Here is a 12,651-nt window from a genome sequence, read left to right as displayed (position 1 = left end):
CATTGATATTTTTTCTATCAGGTTTCAAAGTACGTTACTTACAGAAATTGAATTTTACGGGATTTCTCCTTAAATACAATTTAAGGACAGGTAGTGCGATTAAATCAATACAAAACTACAATTAATCTTGTCGTGTAAGAAAATAACTGCAGATGCTGGTACAAATCGAAGATATTTATTCACAAAATGCTGGACTAACTCAGCGAGTCAGGCAGCATCTCAGGAGAGAAGGAATGGGCGACGTTTCGGGTCGAGACCCTTCTTCAGACTGTCTTGTCGAATTTATTTCATTTCAGACCAGAAAATTGGTAATTATTTCACATAATTTGACTTAAAGTGTCGGTAGGACGGAATAACACGTATATTCTCATTCCACGTGAAATGGTCTGGTGTTGGAAGTGTGCCGAATGAAATGTGAGAAAGATGTTGACTGTCCGACTTTCCTCTGGGGGGCTCATGCCGATGCGCCGCGTGAACAACAAATTCACTTCGGGTGATTAAAATTAATTATGTATTTTGAACTAGTGAATATACTTAGTGGACGCCTAACTATATTCTTCAATTCCTCTCTGAATTTACCCTGAGACACTGCGTAAATAAAAGTATTTGTGCAAGCACTTAAGCACCTCAGCATATATCCGGATTGTTCCGCAATAGTGAAAGGATCATTGTAATTTGCTTCTAAAAACTGAGTGTCGGTAAAGTGCACAAACAAGTAACAAATGAAAAGCACCATCCATAGGAATATAAAATTGCCTGAGATTGCCAGCAATAATATGATTGACTTCCTACGGTTATCAATTTCTGGATCGATGTGACTGATGGTTCCTCGGAGAGCGCTCCTCACTCTATTAGCCCGTACGATGTGCCTGATGGTCAGAGAATTAAGGAGCATGATCAAAATGAAAGGTGCAAATGGGCATAAAATAGTTTCCAGCCATAAAAATGCGATCCACATTGGGTCGGTGTAGAAGCTTGATTTTACATAACATGACCATGGCAGACCATTAAGTATTTCCCGATGTTCATAAACAAAGAAGATCGGAATGTTTTCCAGAGCGCTCAATAAACACACAATTGCAATGGCTATTGCCGCGATCTTTTCGGTGCAGTATTTTGTTCGCAGGGACTGGCAACTAATAGCTATAAGTCGGTCAAAGGTGAAAGCCACAGTTAACCAGACCGAACAATCAATAGAAAAGAACAACAGCGCGAGATTAACGCTGCAAACAGGGGTATAATTGAGCAATGAATATGGCCAATAGGCATCTTTTATCTCATACAAAATTACTTCAAATATCAGAACCATTAGATCGGCAGCTGCCATGTACACCAAATAACGCGTGATGCATTTCGATAGACCGCATTTTCCGCGGCAGAGAATCACGATCGCCATCAAATTAGCTGCGAAAAGACAACAAGGATATAATTACACAGGTTCTTAAAAGTTCAGTCGACAGAGATTTCTCCTTTTTTGTGATTTACCTTTCAATATGCAGCATTACATGGTAAGAGTGGAGAACTTATAACGGTGTTTTTACACGGTGTTTTACATTGTCAATCATATTATTACGCTACAATCGTCAGTGTAGAAAGTCGGCAGCTTTAAGAAAGACAGCAACTATTTAGAACTGAAAAGTGACCGGTTGCACCTGTTATCTGTCACTTCACTTCTCTGTTATTTAGTTTCCTCCTTCTTAGATTGATTCTTCGATTCCAAAATGAGTGAAACTCAAAGATTCACAGATGTACAAAACAATTTGCAGAATAATGAGTCTTCACTGACCGACATTCAAGGCAGAAATGATGTAAGGGGGAAATAGTCTTCATCTGTAAACTGCACCATACCCTGTCCGACGTCTTGTCCTACTCTGTTGATCTCGGACTTAACTAAAGTACATTTTATTTCTCAAAACGTCTGATGCCTTGTAAAACGATCGACTGATTAGCTCTACAAATTACCTGCCTCACTTCCGACAGCTACTTTCAGACTTGCTTGCACGCTACTGCACAGCAGCGTTACAAAGTGGACGCAGTGAACAGCGTCGTTTTGGCAAGGGTAAGCAATCAGACCACTTCAAGTTTGAAATCAGAAACAATGAACCTAAATTACTATTAAAGCACAAAGTTATAACACAAGGATAGGCGTTCAACCAAGAAATCCAAGCCCAATGCCACAGTAGTATTTAAACAGCCTTACGCACTTATCATGTAGGGCAATAACTAACTCCATATTAACTAATAAGCTATCTACATGTTAACAAGCACACAACATCTAAGCTTATTGATGCTAGTATATAATTGGGGTTATCAAATGGGCACCTCCCTTCACTGGTGTTTCGTTGATTTCGGACCCCGACACCTCGGGAAGGCTGAACAGTTAGTTCTGGCGTGCTAGAACCACCCCACTCATAACCACCTATGCCACCAGTATGCACTACTAAACATCTAACTACGCGAATATCTTCAGTACTTGACAAAGGAAACTACAGAAGATTATTTCAACACTCAAGGAGTTGCTAAGCACTCGTATCCTTTCAAACACTTATCCTAACCCTCCGTTAAACAATCCTAGCGCCACCAATATCAACCCCACATATAAAGCCGGGATACACTTGTACAGAATACACTTACAAAGAAATACACTTACCGCGTGTTATACGTTTCCTTTCTGCCCCCAACTGCCAGTGTTTCTACTCCACCAAATCCAATTACTGCCTTGCTCTGCTGCCTGACATTTCCTTTACCGCCTGATACAAACTCGGTCCGTGAATTCCTGGCTCTCCAAATAGCGACGTGGTCGACCGCGCTATGAAACCCTTATAACCCGCCCATACCAGATATACCCTTGCTGTCCATCCTCGCTGCTTAACTTCTGACACCAAATCTACATATCTAAGCGTTTTCCTTTCATAAGCTTTATCCACTGAGTTCTCCAGAGGCACTGCCAATTCTATAAAATACACGATCGACTAATTAATCGAATACAACATAAACATCTTACAGTCATAAAAAGCGAACTAAACTGATCAGAGAGGGAGATCTTTTGATTTTTCGATCTTGTGGTAGAAAAATACCGTACAATCCCAAGTACAAATGACTGAAACCCGTGACCACCAGGTTCACGAAATGCTTCTTACAAGCAAAAATCAAGCTCCTGGACGGACTGCACAACATTCACCACTACCTCGGCAAGAAAGATATTCTCTTGACTTTGGTTTTATTTACACTTTTGAATTCGACTTTGCACTATTGTGGTTACTTTGTGTGACTGGTTATTAATTTATTGTACTATTTATTATTGTAGGTTCATTTTTGTGTCATTTTGTTAATGGTCCTGTTTGATCGTGTTACGGGCATGATTTCCAGCTGCAATTAAGAATTTCACTGGGCCGCTCGTGGTGCATATCATATACAAACGCTCTTCACTCTTGACTAGTTGGTTTTCTGACCAGCTTCGAAAAATATCTAAGTTACCGTTCATTCGGCTATTGGATCTCCTGCTGATCGTTGGTCAAGTGCCCATAAGATTCACAATAAATAAAAATCAGAAATAAATTATGTGATAAATAGACAATGAATATTGCTGCATCCCAGACTTCCTGACAATGTATACTTCTGTAATTTTATATCCTTTACGTCCGCGAATTACATGAACATGTAGTGCAATTATTCCGACTGCTGAAATAAGTAAACAGGAAAATAACTTTTAAACGTGACTTTTTCACAGACTTACCGGGAACGCCAATTATTGCGAGAATGGGATAGTATATATTCTCTATCTGTATGATGACCGGCTGTCCCATAATCTGAATGAGTAAACTGCTCTTGACGGGGGTGTGAACATCGAACTCTCCAGCTTTGAAACTAGGGTCGTATTTAAACAGAAAAGAGGCACGGATCAGTGAGTGATGCGTAATGATTGGAATTAGTCACACCAAGTTGAACAAACACATTCAGCAGCATTTACTACACGATTATAACAAGAATAGCCAGGGCATAAACATCTTCAACAAGAGTTTTAACAAACCAACTTCCATTGATATTCGGCGATGTTAGACTTGCTTATCCCGTTGCCATCATCTATCTGCAGTTAATATTGAACAACAACTCAAATGGACCGTTGGCATCAAATACTGCACCGAAATGAGCAGGACGACACAGAAATACCCTGCGTGGATGTCACACATCCTGACTCTCCACATTCTCTACAAGATCTGCAAGACACCATGTTAAGATTCATATTCATTTATTTTTATTTACCAGGGTACAATGAAAATCTGATAATCTATGTATTTACGTTTATATGCTTACGTAAATTTAAAAGCAACTTGAAACCGGAAAAAGCGGGCACAGCCGTCACATCGGATTCTGCCCTCAATGCTCGTCCAAACAGTTGGAGTGTATTCCACAAATTGATTGAGGAACTGGTACAGTGAAAATCATGCGTGCAGCAGCACCGCTGGTAAATAGACTCAGGCAAACACACAAACTCATAATTCATACATATAGTGCCTATTGCACATAGATTCTGCAAGACAGTTGAAGGAAAAAATACTACAAAACGGAAAACATAGCAGAAAGAACAACTCCATGTTACACAAATGCTGGAGTGACAGCGGGTCTGGCAGCATCCCTGAAGAACAGGCAAATGTGACGTTTCTGGTCCCATCCATTCTTCAGACTATATCCGTGATAGTGAACGGTGGAGATCGATGTGCTCTGATTTCGAAGTAGGATTACGATTGTGCAGAAGATAGACAGACGATGCTGCAGTCACTCAGCGGGACAGGCAGCATCTCTGGAGAAAAGGAAAATGGGTGAGGTTTCGGGTCGAGACCCTTCTTCAGACTCATGTCAGGGGTGAGGGAGATACACAGATAAGCAAGTGTAAGATCTGAAAACAGGATAAAGGGAATGGAGATCAAGGAACATTTAGGTATAGGTCATTGTTAACTGGGAGAATGTGATAAGAAAGCAGAGATAACATGTGGTCGGAGGCAGTAAGACTGGTCGGAGAATTGAGGAGGGGAAGCGATGGAGTGAAAGGGAAAGCAAGGGTTAATTGAAGTAAGAGAAGTCAATGTTCATACCGCTGGGGTGTAAGCTGCCCAAGCGAAATATTAGGTGCGGTTCCTCCAATTTCCGCTGGGCCTCACTCTGACAATGAAGGATACCCAGGACATAGAAACATAGAAACATAGAAAATAGGTGCAGGAGTAGGCCATTCGGCCCTTCGAGTCTGCACCGCCATTCAATATGATCATGGCTGATCATCCAACTCAGTATCCCGTACCTGCCTTCTCGCCACACCCCCTGATCCCTTTAGCCACAAGGGCCACATCTAACTCCCTCTTAAATATAGCCAATGAACTGGCCTCAACTACCTTCTGTGGCAGAGAATTCCACAGATTCACCACTCTCTGTGTGAAAAAAACCCTTTCTCATCTCGGTCCTGAAAGACTTCTCCCTTATCCTTAAACTGTGACCCCTTGTTCTGGACTTCCCCAACATCGAGAACAATCTTCCTGCATCTAGACTGTCCAACCCCTTAAGAATTCTGGAGTGAAGGAGAAAGAAGATGGCAGCTGGAAGGATGGTGTCCCCACCCCATTCCCCCCTCCTCACCGACGCCACCCCTCTCCACCCCCCTGTCCTCTCCACCACCACCCCCTCCTCTCCGCCCCCCTTCCTCCTCAACCCCTTAACAATTTTGTAAGTTTCTATAAGATCCCCCCTCAATCTTCTAAATTCCAGCGAGTACAAGCCGAGTCTATCCAGTCTTTCCCCATATGAAAGACCTGCCATCCCAGGAATCAATCTGGTGAACCTCTCTGCACTCCCTCTATGGCAAGAATGTCTTTCCTCAGATTAGGAGACCAAAACTGTACGCAATACTCCAGGTGTGGTCTCACCAATGCCCTGTACAACTGCAGCAGAACCTCCCTGCTCCTATACTCAAATCCCCTCGCTATGAATGCCAACATACCATTTACTTTCTTCACTGCCTGCTGCACCTGCATGCCTACTTTCAATGACTGGGGTACCGCGACACCCAGATCTCGTTGCATCTCCCCTTCTCCTAATCGGCCACAATTCAGATAATAGTCTGCTTTCCTGTTCTTGCCACCAAAGTGGATAACCTCACATTTATCCACATTATACTGCATCTGCCATGCATTTGCCCACTTACCTAACCTATCCAAGTCACGTTGCAGCCTCCTAGCATCCTCCTCACAGCTAACACTGCCACCCAGCTTCGTGTCATCCGCAAACTTGGAGATGTTGCATTCAATTCCCTCGTCCAAATCATTAATATATGTTGTAAATAGCTGGAGTCCCAGCACTGAGCCTTGCGGTACCCCACTAGTCACTGCCTGCCATTCTGAAAAGGACCCGTTTATTCCTACTCTTTGCTTCCTGTCTGCCAGCCAGTTCTCTATCCACATCAATACTGAACCCACAATACCGTGTACTTTAAGTTTGCATACTAATCTCTTAGTTTGCATTCTAATCTCTTAGTAGGACAGAAAGGTCAATGTGTGGGAGGGGGAGTTAAAGTGTTTAGCAACTGGGAGCTCAGGTAGGTCTAGACGGACTGAGCGGGGGTGTTCAATGAAACGATCGACGAGACTGCGCGTGGTCTCGCATATATATAATAGTCTACACCGGGAACAGCGGATACAGTAGATGAGGTTGGAGGAGGAGCAAGTGAACCTCTACTTCACCTGAAAAGACTGCCAGGATCCTTGCACGGAGTCGAAGTGGGGGGGGGGGGGGGGCGGGTTATAGGGACAGGTGTTGCATTTCCTGCGGTTGCGGGGGAAAGTACCTGCGGAGGGGGTGTTTTGGGTGGGAAGTGGCGAGTTGACCAGGAGATGCGGAGGGAACGGACTGTACGGAAAGCGGAAATTGGTGGACATGGGAAGATGTGGCTTGTGGTCGGATCCCGTTGGAGGTGGCGAAAATATCGGTGGATTGGGTGCTGTATGCGACAGCTGGTGGGGTGGAAGGTGAGGAATAGAGGGACTTTGTCCCTGTTACGGCTGGGGAGAGGGGGAGCAAGTGCGGAGCTGCGGGATATCGTGGAGGCCCGAGTAAGGGCCTCATCTATGATGGCGCTACTTGCAATTGTGCAGGCTGGTTCAAAAACCTGATACTTGTAGATTGCGGTGCCTCCTCATATTCAAATCCAAATGAAATGCAAACGTATTTGACTGCACTAAGAATACCCATTTATCCGTTCATTCAACAAAGCCGGAAGAAGAAAGCGCCCAGAGGAGTTTGGTGGTGGAGATAACGTAAAGATAAGCACAGTTGCACATCTTTCGCCTCACTTTCCCCAAATATTCAATTTCATCTCACCCACTAATTTGCTCCGGATATCAAACGTCACGTTCGACTATTTTATGTAAATATTGGTTGAGTTTCAACCCACTCCTAGTCTGTGAGCTGTTGTCACTTGTGGCGCATTTAGAACAGTACAATAGCGTAACAAGTACTATCGCTGTCTCGCCGCACCAGACAATTGGGTGGAATTCCAACCTCGAATGTCGTCAATAGTTATTTGTAAATAGACAATAGACAATAGACAATAGGTGCAGGAGGAGGCCATTCGGCCCCACGAGCCAGCACCACCATTCAATGTGATCATGGCTGATAATTCTCAATCAGTACCCCGTTCCTGCCTTCTCCCCATACCCCCTGACTCCGCTATCCTTAAGAGCTCTATCAAGCTCTCTCTTGAATGCATTCAGAGACTTGGCCTCCACTGCCTTCTGAGGCAGTGAATTCCACAGATTACAACTCTCTGACTGAAAAGGTTTTTCCTCATATCCGTTCTAAATGGCCTACCCCTTATTGTTAAACTGTGGCCCCTGGTTCTGGACTCCCGCAACATTGGGAACATGTTTCCTGCCTCTAACGTGTCCAACCCCTTAATAATCTTATATGTTTCGATAAGATCTCCTCTCATCCTTCTAAATTCCAGTGTATACAAGCCTGGCCGCTCCAATCTTTCAACATACGACAGCCGCCACTCCGGGAATTAACCTAATACGTCCTCAACAGCAAGAATATCCTTCCTCAAATTTGGAAACCAAAACTGCACACAGTACTCCAGGTGCGGTCTCACTAGGGCCCTGTACAACTGCGTTCCATTTTGCCATATGCAACTGCATATGGCAAAACAGGCCATTAAATAATTGTAACGGAGGCATATTTAAGCTATTTTATTTTATCCCAATGCTGTACTTAAGAAATGGGTTTTGCGTTAAATTAGAAATTATAATCATGAAGTTCTGTGAATGTTCAACGGATTTTCAGTCATCACCATGAAACATTAAGTCCATTACCCCTGTTTCTTTCGCCACAGATGCTGCCTGGGAAGCTGAGTGTTCCAGTACCATTTGTTTGTATTTTAAATGTTCATCGTTCGCGGTTTATGTTTCAGAGGATTGTGTAAGATGACTGCTTGGATTAATTTCATTCTCTCGCAATGTGTCTAGAAGGCGGAGTGGAGCAGCTAGCAGACCGACTGCCTCACAGCTCCAGTATAACGAGTTGCATGGTGACCTCCTCTGTGTGGAAGTGAGGAATATAATCTGGGAGAGATTATGTAAAAGGGGGGATAATAGTGGCGGCAAGGTGGCGCAGCGGTAGAGTTGCAGCATTACAGCGGTTGCAGCGCTGGAGACCCGAGTTCGATCCCGACTTTGGGTGCTGTCTGCACGGAGTTTGTACGTTCTCCCCGTGACCGCGTGGGTTTTCTCCGATATCTTCGGGTTTCTCCCACACCTATGCTACAAGTAGTATAATGTTAATATGCGGGGGTCGCTGGTCTGAGCAGACCCGGTGGGCTCAAGGGCCTGTTTCCGCGCTGTTTCCAGAAGCTAAATTACCAAGTTTAATGTCGGATTAATATGTGAGTGCAGGCGAGAACCTGCAGATGCAAAAATCTTGACCAATACACCAAGTGCAGGAACAACTCTGTTCCTACATGAATATAGGTAATCATGTAGTGGAGGTAGATGTGGAGGTTATTATGGATTGTCTTTCTGCTGACTGGATAGAACGCAACAAAAGCTTTTCTCTGTACCTCGGTACACGTGACAACAAACGAACTTGTAAACTGTGAGGTCACGACGATTGAGGTCGGAGCCTTCTTCATTCTTATGTAATCGGGAGGGAACAGTTGGAAAAGAGAGCTGGGGAGGGGTCAAAGACAGGTGTGTTAGTTGGATACGGGTGAATGGCAGATGGGTGCAGATGGTCTCAACGGCCCGAGTTGAAATGTCGTGAAAAGGGCGTCAGATAAGGAAAAACGAGGATGAAGTGAATATACCGCAGTATGGGTGGAATGAGAGTAGGGAAACAAGAAACGGGAAATATGAGGAAATGTACGAGCGGGCATGGACGACGTGCTTATTGCGAAAAGATAAGGGTTACGGGGCCGGTAGAAACTGGAGGAGCAGAAAACGGAAAGGTAAGCGACGTGGGAAAAGATGAAGGAGACATTTTGTCCGTTAAGGCTCCAGGTTGCCAGCCATTTAACGCTATTCCCCATGGCCTTCCTCTCTTCAATTGATAGAGTGGGTACGCTCACAAACTAGAACAACACCTTATATTGGCCCTGGTAGCTTACCAACCAATGGTATACACATTGATTTATCCAGTTGAAAGTAATACTTTCGCTAATCTTTACTCTTTTATTTGTAACATCCCTCCCTACCACCGCCACATCAATGCGCACCCACCTCTCCTACCAGCACAGCCACCTTGATCAAGTCAGCCCCACCCACCAATCCCCCCTCCCCCCGCCCCCTTCCCCCCACGAACCCCCTCCCACCCCCCACCCCCGCTCCCCACTCGGCACACACACCTTGTCGGAAAGTTACGGGGGAGGGATAGCGACGGGTTGTCCTCGGCCGTTTTCTCCTTCAGTGTCACCAGAAAATTAACCTAAACATCAACACACAAGCAAACTCTGTGCTTTTTCATAATGTCAGCGTACGTTACTAATTCTTAACGTCTCCACGGCGCAAAAATATAAAGTAGATTTTGTGAAGTCTTTAAAAATACATTGTTCTGGAATTAGGCAGAAGAATGTTCCCGCACTTAAACATCGTCTGTCCATTTCCCTCCACGAATGCTGCCCGACTCGTGAGTTCTTCTCGCACTTGGTTTACTCAAGATCTATAATGTTCACTTTCGTGTGATTCGCCGCGTCTTCTTGGGTAACACTAAAGGGAACGCAGAAGCGATTGACAAGAAATTACTGTTGAAAGCGGATGCAGTATAATATAGATACATGTGAGGTTATCCACTTTGGCGGCAAAAACAGGGAGGCAAATTATTATCTCAATGGTGTTAGGTTAGGTAAGGGGGAGGTGCAACGAGACCTGGGTGTCGTTGTACACCAGTCACTGAAAGTTGGCGTGCAGGAACAGCAGGCAGTGAAGAAAGCTAATGGAATGTTGGCCTTCATAACAAGAGGATTTCAGTATAGGAGTAAAGAGGTTCTTCTGCAGTTGTATAGGGCCCTGGTAAGGCCACATCTGGAGTATTGTGTACAGTTTTGCTCTCCTAATTTGAGGAAGGACATCCTTGTAATTGAGGCAGTAGGTTCACGAGATTGATCCCTGTGATGGCGGGACTGTCATATGAGGAAAGATTGAAAAGACTAGGCTTGTATTCACTGGAGTTTAGAAGGATGAGAGGGGATCTTATAGAAACATATAAAATTATAAATGGACTGGACAAGCTAGATGCAGGAAAATTTTCCCAATGTTGGGCGAGTCCAGAACCAGCGGCCACAGACTTAGAATAAAGGGGAGGCCATTTAAAACTGAGGTGAGAAAAAAACGTTTTCACCCAGAGAGTTGTGAATTTGTGGAATTCTTTGCCACAGAAGGCAGTGGAAGCCAATTCACTGGATGGATTTAAGAGAGAGTTAGATAGGGGCTAGTAGAATCAAATGATACGGGAAGAAGGCAGGCATGGGTTATTGATTGGGGGCGATCAGCCATGATCACAATGAATGACGGTGCTGGCTCGAAGGGCCAAATGGCCTCCTATTTTCTATGTTTCTATGTATTGCATTTGGAACAAAAGAGACTGATGAGGATATATAATTGAAGTCATTACAATTGTGGAAACGTTTTGCAATAGTGAAAAATAATTAATTCTTTCTCAGCAAACAAGACAATGATTGGGTTAGGCCTAGAGAGCTTACAAGAAAGTTCAAACGTTTTATTTTTCAATCGACCAGTAAAGGATATGGGTGGGCGTCCGCAGATGGCAGGCTGGCGTGGATAAATCACGGCTAAAACGTGTGGTTCACGATCTTCGCATTTCGTCGGAATATTAAAAAGAAGTAGCAGAATAAAGCTCCATCGTGAAAATAATACGAATCAATTATAACTCCTTCGATGATGCATTTAATTTGAGATGGGTGAACCTTCAATTCAAATTGACGGCCACATAAATCAATGTTCTATGTTAATCCGGTGGGTGCCGAATATCTCGCCTGGTCCATCAATTTAGGTAACCTGGTCAAATCCCTCCCCACCTACGTCCAAGACACCTCAATGCTCTCCGTCTCCTCGATAACATCCGGTTTCCAGGCCCCCACTCCCTCATCTTTACCATGGATGTCCAGTCAATCTACATTTCCACCCCCACAAGGATGGTCTTGAAGCTCTCCGTTTTCCCGTCGACTGTAAAACCAGCCAATCCCCATCTACTAACACTCTCCTCCGCCTAGCAGAGCTGGTTCTTACCCTTAACAACTTCTCCTTTGATTCCTCCCACTTCCTCCAAACCAGAGGCATAGGGCACTCGCATGGGCCCTAGCTATGCCTGCCTCTTTGTCTGGTACATCGAACAATCCCTGTTCCGGATATACACTGGCCCCATCTCCGAATTCTACCTCCACTACATCGACGACTGCATTGGTGCTACCTCTTGTACCCATGCACAACTCACTGACTTCATTCATTTCACCACCAATTTCAATCCTGCTCCAAAATTTACTTGGACTATCTCCGACATCTCCCTACCATTTCTGGACCTCACCGTCTCCTTCGCAGGAGACTGGCTAGTGATTGACATCTACTACAAACCCACTGACTCCCACAGCTATCTGGACTACACCTCTTTCCACCCTGACTCCTGCAAAAAGTCTATCCCCTACTCCCAATTCCTCCGTCTATGCCGCATCTGCGCCCGGGATGAGGTGTTTCGCACTAGGGCATCAGGGATGTCCTCATTCTTCAGGAAACGGGGCTTCCCCTCTTCCATTATAGATTAGGCTCTCACTAGGGCCTCTTCTACATCCCACAGATCAGTTGTTGCTCCCCCTCTCCCCATTCATAACAAGGACAGAATCCCCCTCGTTCCCACCATCCACCCCATCAGCCAGCGTATCCAACAAATCAACCTCCAACATTTCCGTCACCTCCAACGGGACCCCACTACTGGGCCCATCTTTCCATCTCCTCCCTTTTCTGCGTTCCGCAGAGACCGTTCCCTCCATAACTCCCTGGTCCACTCGTCCCTTCCCACCCAAACCACCCATTCCCCGGGCACTTTCCCCTGCACCCACAGGAGATGCAACACCTGTCCCTTTGCCGCCCCCCTCAACTCAATCCA

At 44.8% G+C, this 12,651-nt stretch overlaps 1 protein-coding gene across 1 annotated transcript in view; it reads right to left on the bottom strand.

Moving 5' to 3' along the window:
* Positions 1-484: 484 nt before the first annotated feature.
* LOC144602968 (uncharacterized) overlaps positions 485-12,651 on the bottom strand; it is a 16,629-nt gene continuing 4,462 nt past the window's right edge. The window contains exons 3-5 of the mRNA XM_078416091.1: positions 10,188-10,241; positions 1,963-2,075; positions 485-1,404 (exon numbers count right to left, since the gene is read on the bottom strand). Coding sequence (XP_078272217.1) covers positions 485-1,404; positions 1,963-2,075; positions 10,188-10,241 — 1,087 coding nt within the window. The remainder of the gene's footprint in view (positions 1,405-1,962; positions 2,076-10,187; positions 10,242-12,651) is intronic.

The sequence above is a fragment of the Rhinoraja longicauda genome, chromosome 19, assembly GCF_053455715.1.
Source record: "Rhinoraja longicauda isolate Sanriku21f chromosome 19, sRhiLon1.1, whole genome shotgun sequence".
In the NCBI taxonomy this organism is placed as follows: Eukaryota; Metazoa; Chordata; class Chondrichthyes; order Rajiformes; family Arhynchobatidae; genus Rhinoraja; species Rhinoraja longicauda.
This window is presented reverse-complemented; position numbering and strand designations above follow the sequence as displayed.